We start from the raw sequence: 11051 nt of genomic DNA, 5'->3' as shown, positions 1-11051 counted from the left end.
CCAACAGCAAATTCTAAACAGAAAGCATTCAGAGAAACCATTTGATACCAACTAAGAGATAATGTTCAAGACTTAAACCTAAATGAATGTCATATGAACTGATGACATTCGTGATAGAGAAAAAAATGCACAGGATGCATATAAATTATGTGATACAGAAGACTAAAACATTAAATAATCTGCAATCAAGCCACAAAGGAAGTTAGGCATGCTAAGGCAGATAAGAAGAAGTCGCATACAGGTCTAGAAGTCTCTAGAAAAGAACGCAAAGAAATGCGGCCATCTTCTCTTCTTATATAAACTAGAAGGGGAGGTTGGTTGGTTTGAATTTTATTGGCACATTAGCAACTAAGGCTATAATGCACTAGAAGGGGAGGAATCACATTGGTATCGGTATGAATGGTTTAACTGTTTATGATCCTACTCGGGTTGTTGACAAACTGAAAAGGTATTTTACATCTACATTCATACAAAGAATTTTTTGGAATGAGGATGCCAGAAGTTTATCAAATTCTAATGGGGAACTAAATGATTTTGAGATAACTGAGAAGAAAGTGAAAGAGGAATTGTTGCAGCTAAGCATAAAAATAGACACCTGGGAAGAATGAGATCTATCCAATTCCATTAAGGGAGGCAACAAATGAGAAAAGCAAATCCTTGGCCATAATTATGGGAGCAACTTTGGATTCAGGGACTGAATCCTTATGGACTTGAGATATGCATGTGTGCTCCACTTCACAAAGGGGGATTAACAGGAGACATGAATAATTACAAACCTGTTAGCTTCATTTCTGTTCCAGTAAAATTAATCAAGCCACTTGTTAAATAAGTAATGCAGGTCCATCTAAACAGGAATACAGATGTATTGCAACCACAGCATAGATTTGTTAAGGTGCAATCTTGTCTGACCAATTTGATTGGATACTATGATACAGTAACAAAGGATATAGATGTAAAAAATAATTTTGACATCATATTCATATTTATTTTTCGGAAACTCCTTTAATACTGTTGCCTGCTGTACAAATTGAAGCAATGTGGCATTAAGTGCAACTGCTTTAGATAAAGGGTTGGTTGGGTGGGAGAAGATAGTAGTTATCTACAGCACTGTTCTACCTGGGCTAATGTTATTAGATTTCCTCCAGTGTTCAGTGCTAGGCCCATTGTTGTTTTCTGTATTTATTAATGACACTGATGAAGGCATATCAGGCTTAATGTCTAAGCCTTCAGATAAATACTAAGTTGTTGTTGTTATTTGGTTTTTAGGAGCATTAGCAACTAAGGCCATATTGCTCCGAGATATGCGGTGGTCATTCCCTGACCTTTCCGCATCCTCCGTATTTGGTGGTCACGGGCTCGAACTCCGGTCTAATCAAGAAGCATGTGCTACGCACTGCTGCCCCTGCCCACGGAAGCACCATATATAAATACTAAGGTTGGCAGGGTGGTTAATGACAGTAATCAAGATATGATACTGCAACAAGATCTAAGAAAAATTAGTCAGATGAACTGAGAAGTGGTAAAAGAAGTTTAACATTCACTACTGGCAAGAGGATAATAGACAAGTACCTCTATATATCAAACTTTACCTTCCTTAACTATAGAAAGTCTTTCCCCAGTCAGTCAAAAAGTTTAACTACTCGTTTCCCTGAAAAATTAAAAGAATTCACCCCATCTCATTCTCAACAAAAGGTAAGTGAACCAGAATAAGTGGGTCACCAACAAAATGGGTCTCTTTTTCTCAATTGACAACAGGATACAAAATGTACCCTGGTGCCAATTTCAAATGAATGATAGAGAAAAGCAGATACTAATTTTATAAGAGTGATATCAAAATGGAGACAACTTTGTTGATTTCGAGTGCCATTGGTTAATCAAGAAATCAAAGGCTAATTAACCTTTACTTATTAAAAAATATGGTATCTGAAGCTTATTTGGTGTAGCACTCAAAACAAAATCCTCATACAATCATGTTTGACCTAACTGCAGCCTTTGATTCAGTTCATATTTTTTTCCCTTGTGCAGTTACTTTTACACTATTTTATTATAGATGGGAATCTGCTTGGTTTCTTGAATGGTATTCTAAGGATAAGGTTTTTTCATTTCTCTTTTGACAATTCCATTGTCAAGACTGCTAATGAGGAATTCCTCAGGACAGCTCAAACTCTTTCATTCCATTCTTGCAAGTGAATAAATTTTTTTTTTAATCATATGTCAAGATGATCTTGTCTCACTCATTAAACTATTCGGTAATTGTAATTCTAATGTGGTTCACTATATGCCATGAATTTAGCCCAATCTGCAACTGGCAATTTTGTTGATAATTTATTCCCTCTTGGTTTGTATAGCAACACTTCCTAAACTCAATATTATATCTTCTCCTTGGCCAAAAACTATGTGAGGCTGCAACTAATTTCTTTGGCTGAAGACATGAAATTCCCTGGAGTCACTTAATTGACTGAGCTTTTATCACAGATAAAAACTCTGATATAGCACTTGCACTCTTTGTACTTTTTTGAATGTTTTTGTACAAAGTACAGAAGCCAGATCAAGCTATGTTTTAATTGATCAATGGAAGTTGCTTTCCAAAGTAGTTGAAGTGTAATCTGGCATCCAAGGCAGCAGTGATTTTGTTATGTTTTAGAAATGGGCAAATTGTGATTAACTCATGTTTTGTTGGCTGATGCAGAACAATAAGCTCACTTCCTTGCATCATTGGCCTAATGCTAATACCCATGTCGGTATTGCTGTCATAACAAAACTGCCACCTATCTAAAATATCTCACTCCATATTCGGTGAGTGTTCTGTTATAATTATCTTGGTAAACACAGTGGACTAATATGCAGCAAAATAAATGGAAAACATCATAAAAAAACCTGTAAGAATAAACAAAGAGTGTACATAAACATCAACCTCTATTTTTGTTCTTTCTTTTTTTTGAACTCTTAGACCAACTGATTACCCAGCAGTAACTTTGCAAAAGTTATTGCTGGGTAATCAGATAACCCAGCAAAATACTTTTCAAGAAAATTTTTAAAAATTTCCACTGAATATGATAAACATGACGGAGCGTGCTTACTTAAAGGTTAAAGGGGAATATGCAATTGGCAGTGCACATATTCTTTTTGCAGAGCCCAGTGTATGATCAATATAAATGCTGCCCATCTATGAATTGTGATAAACCAAAAATGCAAAAATACTGGGAAACTGGTATTATTTTCTTTAAATTCTGTTTTATATTGTCTCGAAAGAAAAAAAAAAAAAAAAAAAAATTTTAGTGATCATCGCTCTGTAACCATATAAATAATAGCAAAACTGATATCACAAGATCAAATAAAATGCAATTTTTTTTATTCTAATAGTCATGCATCACATTATGAAGACAAACATCAAATGTGACTTGGAGGTGCCAAAAAGGATTACTTATATGACAAAATATGACTATATTGTATCCTAGTACAGCTTTTAGTAAAAGAGCTCTTTTGCAAATAAATTGTATGTCTAATTGAATATACAGTCCAGAAGAAAAAAAAGAAATGCAAGTATCTTATTTTGCTACATTTTCTAAAATATTAACATCTTGTTTTACTGTAAAAACATTATTAGTGATAGTAGTAATAATAGTGACAAACGATGCAAGGAAGCAAACTTGTACAGATTCAGCAAAAAAAAAAAAAAACACACCTAATCTGTCTATTCCCTATAATAATAGGTCTAATTCTTCCTTTAATTTATTCAAACTACCCATTTACACACCAGTTGGTAGTTTGTTTCCACAATCTATATTCTCAAGCAAATTTTCTTACATATATCCTTCTCCAATTTATGTCTGTTTGTGTGTGTTAGTAGCAGTAGTAATGACAAATGATACAAGAAAGTAAGCTTATACAGCATCAGCAAACAAAACCTACACAGTTTACCATCTGACACCCTCCAAGAATTTGTCTAGTTCTTTCTTGAATTTATCCAACTCATCTACTCCCATAACAACAGATGGAAGCCTGTTCCAACAATCAACAATGTATGACCAACCGCTGAATGCAAACTTCTACACATCTATCCTGCAACCATCCTTCAACTTGAATTTATGACCCCTCATGTGTAGTCTCAGCAAGTGGAAGAATGCCAGTTAACATTCAGCTTAATCAATCCATTCAAGGCTTTAAACACTTCAATCAGACCTCCCTGCAAGTGCCTAGTCTCAAGATGCTGCAATTTAAAGAAATAAAGCATTTCTAGGTAAGAGCACCCTTTTGTGTCCTTTACCAGCCTAGTTGCCTTCTCTGCATCTGCTCCAGCAGATCTGAATCTTTCCTAAAGTGAAGCCTCCAGACCTGTACTGAGTTCTACTGAAATCTTAAATTTATTACAACATTCTATATGAAAAATATCTGCTAAACGTGTATCTGTGGCTTTTTATGATGGAAAATATTCATCACCAGACTAGTGCTATACACTGATATGCCCTTAGAATATTTTCTATCACAGAAGCCAAAGTTTTGCACTCATGGCACAGATTTCCACCAATAACCTATTTTTCAAATCATTTTAAGGTCTGTAATTTAGAAATGTATACTCTCAAGTAACTTACAGAAAAAAATCTAATGCCATGAAACTTGAGATTGTGGTAACCAATCTTACTCTGTTACATGAAATTAATCTGTTTAGGAACATCTTGTGCAAAAGGCAGATCTTGCTGTATGACAAGTGGCTCCATCTTGTGGAAATCCCACTCAGATTTACTTAATATACTTCCTGCAATTATGGTACAAGAAGTCTGGATCATATACCAATACTCATTGTTTTGCTATAATCATTCTTCTCAAAAAAGTACTGAACAATTATGCTGCTTACATTAACTTAACTACACAGAAACATGCTGAGGGCACAACCTTCTGTGAATCATGACCCAAAACAAACTTGGCTACAAAATTACTACAAAGGAATTTCATCACTGTTCACCTCTCCATTATGAAATTTTATACAAGCTTTAATCTGAAAGAAAAAGGAAATTATCTGACGTTTTTCGTGCTTTATGTCATCATAAATTTAATACTTCGATTTTTTATAGTAAAACTTTTTTTATAACTATTTCAGAAAATTTAACAAAATAAAATCTTCCCATTCTTTTGCCGGCCTATATAAACATAAGTGGTGATGATATCACTATTTATGTTTATATAGGTCTCCAAAACTGTAGTAAGCATAGTACTTACTGTAGAATTACAGTAAGTATTGTAGACAGTACTCGAACCTAGGGTAACTGGTTTCTGGAAATGAAAAACCAGTAAATATGGTTAGACAGGGTAGAAAATGTTCTGAACACATATTACACAGCACTGGTCATGTATAATTGTAAAAGAATGCTCTAAGTAAAAAGAAAAACATATATTAAAATTGTTTAAATCATATCAAAAAATTAGCAAGACCAACTATTTAACAAGTAATCTTTTTATTAACACTATAATTATCTAGACCAAGTTAAAATTATAAAACCTTATGAAGGATACAAAGAAATTGCAAGGCAGTGATTTAATACAGAACTTGGATAAAGTTCAAGTTTAGATTTTACAGCAGGCAAATTACAAAATATATATAGCCCCTCAATACTAATTCAGCAATTATAAACAGTTGTTCTTTATATAAAAATTACAAAAGGTTTTGGCTGTAATGCATTATTTTTAAATTACAAAAAATAATCCAAATCCTTACAGTTTTATTATCAGCATTCCAGTCAAAACTTTTCTTTCACAGCTGTTCATCTCAATAAGCTTTTCAAAGTTTATAACAATGTTTCTCCCCCGCCCACCTCCATACACATCACATCAGCAAATGATTTTAAATTTATTTATACACATTTTGCTATTCTGTGACTAATATACTGAATTTCAAAGTCTTTCTAGTCTGTGCTGTGTTGCTTTGAAGTTTGTAATGAGTGATTGTACAGTTACGTCTGTAAGGCTCATAGCTTGTAAATCTACAAGATAACCAGCAATCATATCTTGACAATGAGTAACAAAGGTTCTCCTTTCTGACTGAGGAACTAATGTTGGGGTTTCTGCAAAAGTAGAAACTAATAATGATAAAACTTCTAACAGATGAAGTGGTTTCCTAACTGTATGCCAGCATGGATCTTTCGATCTATATAAGTTGTGATACACATTAAATAACTGTGGAAGGGAAATTCCAACTGAAGATAAAGTTGTGAATACCCATTTTAGATCAAAGCCAAGGTTACATGTTTTATATTCTAGATACTTAACTAAAAAGACTATGGGAAAGAACTTCTGAGATGTCACATATTTTTTACCAAACGTCTTTATCTTCTGGCTAAGTGCCATCATCCTATTATGTGACTGGCACCCTCCAGTCAGAATCAGTTCCTTATCAATTATATTTTTCCAGAGAGTTTCTATAAGTGTTGGGTCGTAATGTCCGGCACAGTGTACAATTTCTAATTTACATTCTGCCAAGTCATACGGTTCAGCATAGTCTTGATAAAGCTGTGTTATATCGAGCAAATCTGAATTTAGTGCTGAAATAGAACTCTGGATATCTGATGAGTGTTGATCTTTCAACAAGATCAGTTCAAGAATATGCAACTGAATTCGTGCAACTTCCATCTTCTCTTCAAGTTCATGCAAAAATTCTCCTTCTCCTTGTGATGTCATTCTAATTTCAGAACTTTTCACGCATATAATGGCACGAGAGAGATATTCCACACGCTGCTGAAGGGCAATATCCGTTCCATGCCTGTCTGCAAGTTTGGCTAGGATTCTGGCTGCTGCAGAGAAATTTTTGCTCTTTTCATAATACTTCCATAAGAGATCCATTGAAGCCAAATTATTTGGTTGTGCACTGACACACTGATTTAGGTAATTCTCCAAAAACGAAGACTTTATAAGTAAAAGAGAGTCTGTCTGATGAGTTTCTATTAACCAATCATAGAGAGCTACATGTAATAATTCATCATCACATTTTAATATTATATTAAACACCTGTTCATAGTGCACCATTGCTTCTTCTGGAAGTAACATATCAGGATCCCTAGGAGGTGGAGGCCCTGGTATTTTAGGTACACTAGGTGACTGGGGATGTGAACAACTTAAAGATTTCAGGTGAGCTAAAGTTTCCATAACTACTTTATAGCATTCCATCCTACTTATGTAAGCTTGTAATCCTATCTGATCCTCAGGAGGCTCACCATTTTTGTAATAGTGTAATGCTATCTCCTGGCGATCTCTACATTGAGCTGCACATAAAGACAGATCAACTATACCTTTATAAAAATGAACAGCTTGGAATAATACACACATTGACTGAAGCTTTAAATGGGGGCTGATTTCTTTACACAGTTGTAGGGCTTCATTTAAAACCTTATCTTTCTCTTGTTTATTGTGAATATTTTTTGCATTCAGTAGCATTTCATGAGCTTTGGAAAACAAGGCATCTTCACTTCGATATACAGATGGGCACACCTCTCTAAGTCTTGCACTAATTGCATCGGTACTAGCACTATCATCCAAATAACGTGTAATAAGCGCACTCACAAGGGCACCTAATAATTCTTTTCCTGAAACAATAAGATCTCTACAAGTCATAAGTTTCAACTGATTCCGTAAATCTTTTGAGAGTAAACCAGCCATTACATGAAACTGATGATCACAGAGAATTTTCCATAGCCCCAAAACTTCACATGTATGAGAAATCAGCTGCTGGAGATTAAGAATGGAGACTCTCTCTTGTAACTCTCCTTGCGCTTGTGATTTCTTCTGCAACTGCTGATGCATCTGAGATACTTCTCCAGCTGTAAAACTTCCAGGCAGAATAAAATTTAGTACTCGCTGTGGGAGGTTCTGTGTTTGATTAAAGCTTCCTGAGACAGAAGTTCCTGCATACTGGCAGTTATTTTGGATAAAATTTTTTAAAGATAAAAGCTGTTCAACATAGTAAGACAATTCATCTGATGAAACACTACTGACAAGTAATTCCCTTTCACCCTTTACATCTGTGCAAGGAACATCTGAAACTACTGGTTCATTCCAGAGTGGCCTAACAATCCGAGAGAAATAAAGGTACAGTCCATTGTGTCTCCCTGAATATACAATTTCAGGTCCTTGGTTTAATGCCATTCCAGAATGAGAACTTGATGGCTGGCGTGAAAATGCACCAGCTTGCTGGAAGTGAGAACCAGAAGCGAGGGATCCTGATCCTGTATTTACAACTGAGAGTGGTGAATATGGAATGTTTGGCAAAGAATGGGTAGAATGTGTATGAGCTAGAGGTCTGGTCATTGGAGTACTGGTCCAGACCTGACTAGACCCTGGAGTTATTGAGGAAGAAGGAGATATGGGAATACTGGAAGAAACCATATTGGCTGAAGGATACCTAATATGTGCTTCACCACCATACATGAAAAATGCTTGTGTTGCCCATTCTGCAACTTCTTTACCTTGAGGTGACAGTGAACATGCCAAAATTAGACAAGTGGCACAAGCTTGTGTTTCCTTATGCAAGAGAAAAAAAGCTTTCACTGCTTCACATTCTGGTCCATCATTATCTATAAGCAATTGCCGTAACTGATCAACAGGCCTTGGTTTGATAATTATATGGGTTCCTTGTGCTGAAAGAAGCACAAATTTCCTAGGTAAATCCATATGCTGAGATATTACAAGTGGAGGTTCAGATGGAATATAATTGTTATTAATAACAACTGTACAAAGTGGTTTAGTGGAGTGCGGAAAAGAAACTTCTGATAAAGCCCATGTTCTTCCATCTACCGTCAAAGTTGTATGTAATTCAATTAGCTGTTGTTGAAATGGAAATGAATCATTACTCATAGCCCATAATATATCTCGAGAATCTGAATGGCTGGATGCAAGAAGAGCACATTCTTTCCTGTAATAAGCCATATGAACATGACTGGGTCTCTGAGGTGGTGCATTAGCTGCAAATCCTGGAGGAAGCCTAACATGTAATAAATTCAAGGTATATGGCCGAGAATCTGGACAAACAACTGATGTGGTGGTGAAATAGAGCCGTACTCCAGTTAGAGTAATTGCTACTAAATGTATATGTGGCGATTCTGTTATTTCCAATGCTGTAATATATACAATGGGGCGAAAATTGGACTTGTCAATTGTCTGAGCAATATTTACAGCCTGTTGAACAATTAAGCTCTGAGAAAGGGCAGTTACTTTTGCCATATGATTACCTTCCTTTCCCAGGTCAAATACCTGAACCGTTCCTTTTTCCGATCTTGTATACAATATGTGCCTACTATTATCAATTGTCATTTGTGCAACTGGATCTTCTTCAGAAAATGCAAAGCTAAGAACAGATGGAATAAGAAAGGAGAGAGCACTACTTGAATGGTTGATTTTTAGGCATCTTCTACCAAACCATCTGCCCTCTGCTTGATATGAAAGTTCATATATGCAACCATCTCTACCACCCATAAAAATTCTTCCATTTTCTGTACCCAAAATTCTAACCATGTATATACCGTCTGTAGGTACAGAAAAAAGGGGTTCAGGAAGTAAATGCATCTCTTCATATAGGAAAGAACTATCTGAATGTCTACTAAAACTAACGCCAAGAAGAACTATTTCCACTGGTGTGGTAAGGCATAGAAGGTACACTATGTAGCTGTGAAATATGCATGGCTTTGGTCTGACCAAACCAACACTAAGTATGGTTTCACTAAGGCCATCAAAATATGCAAGGTCACCTCCATCTTCATAAGTCCAAAGAAATATATTGCTATCGATAGTTAACCAAGCCCTACCAATTTCAGGGAAAAGACCCATTTGACAATTGCTCTGCATGTGATCAAACTGTTCCACAAGTTCCGCAGGGAGTGGTACTTTTTTCACTAGGCATAACTGTGATAGGGACTGTAGACTTGTGCTGAGTTCAGAAAGGCCTGGATAATCTTGATCGCTGAGGCCACTAACAGTAGGAATATCTGCACTGATTTTCAGTAAATCTATAAGCTGCGGATAAGAGTTATCAAGTTGCAAATGAGAGTCAACTAAATTTGAAGATGCGTCCAAAACTTCTTGTTGCCGGCTTGAATGATACAGGGAAAGTTGACTTCCAGATGCACTTTCCGCCATTTTAATAATATGAAGGTTCACTTAAAACAACAAATTTCAACTTACACGGAAAATAAGTGCCATTTCTTTAGTAGATTACAATATTACCAAAAACGTGCACACCGAAAGAACAAAACCGCGCGTTAAACCATACAATGCGCCACGACCGGTACAGCAGAAAACAGCGCCACCTTATATACAGAAAATAAAATATATTTTTGATAATCTTTAATGCTTATTCCAAATCTTTAATAATTGTCTAAGTGAGTTTATCAAATTTTCCAATTAATGCAACAGCAGGATTTTTTTTTCAAATTAAAAAAAATATATCTAATATTCAAAGAAAAAAAATGCATGTAACATTGCATATATATGCATTGCTATATTAAAAAAACATTTTATACTTAGTTTCGTCAAGCCAAATGAAGCTATTGTTACTTAGATATTCGGCAATAGGCCGAATGTCTAAATAACAACAGGTAGTACGGTAAAAACTCATTAGGCATGGTAAAAACTCATTAATGTTATTTCAAAATTCATCCATGAGAAGCGGCGCACACCGATGGTCCCATGGTGTAATGGTTAGCACTCTGGACTCTGAATCCAGCGATCCGAGTTCAAATCTCGGTGGGACCTACGGGCTTTTTTTTTTTTTTTTCTCTCTATCTCTCTTTCCCTCCCTCTTCCCCCCTTTCTTTATACAGTATTTGATATAAACAAGAACAGTTTTCGCAGAAACTTTTGCGTCATAAAATTACTTTTACTAAAAAGGCTATAATAGCAGAGGAATTCATAATATAAAAATTACTACAGACACCAGAAAAACTACAAAGAAATTTTATCGAAATACAATAAAAATAAAAGAAAACTACATAAAAAAAATATTGTCATTGGAAAGGGGCACATTATAATAAGAAATACTACTCTAAAATATAATGGAATTAAATTTAATT

The 11051-nt window shown here is 35.3% G+C and overlaps 1 protein-coding gene and 1 non-coding gene across 2 annotated transcripts; one reads left to right on the top strand and one right to left on the bottom strand.

Annotated features, from left to right (window-relative positions):
* Positions 1 to 5889: 5889 nt before the first annotated feature.
* Positions 5890 to 10229, bottom strand: Nup154 (nuclear pore complex protein Nup154). Its single transcript, XM_090384480.1, has one exon. The coding sequence runs from the start codon at positions 10117 to 10119 to the stop codon at positions 5890 to 5892; it is 4230 nt and encodes a 1409-aa protein (XP_090240606.1). The 5' UTR covers positions 10120 to 10229.
* Positions 10230 to 10662: 433 nt separating this feature from the next.
* Positions 10663 to 10734, top strand: TRNAQ-CUG (transfer RNA glutamine (anticodon CUG)). The gene has a single exon. It is a non-coding gene; the product is annotated as a tRNA-Gln (tRNA).
* The last annotated feature ends 317 nt before the right edge of the window (positions 10735 to 11051 follow it).

Source organism: Mastigoproctus giganteus, chromosome 11 (genome assembly GCF_048544385.1).
Source record: "Mastigoproctus giganteus isolate SK-2022 chromosome 11, ASM4854438v1, whole genome shotgun sequence".
Classification (NCBI taxonomy): Eukaryota; Metazoa; Arthropoda; class Arachnida; order Uropygi; family Thelyphonidae; genus Mastigoproctus; species Mastigoproctus giganteus.
Note: the sequence above shows the minus strand (reverse complement) of the source record. Positions and strands in the feature narration are given on the sequence as shown.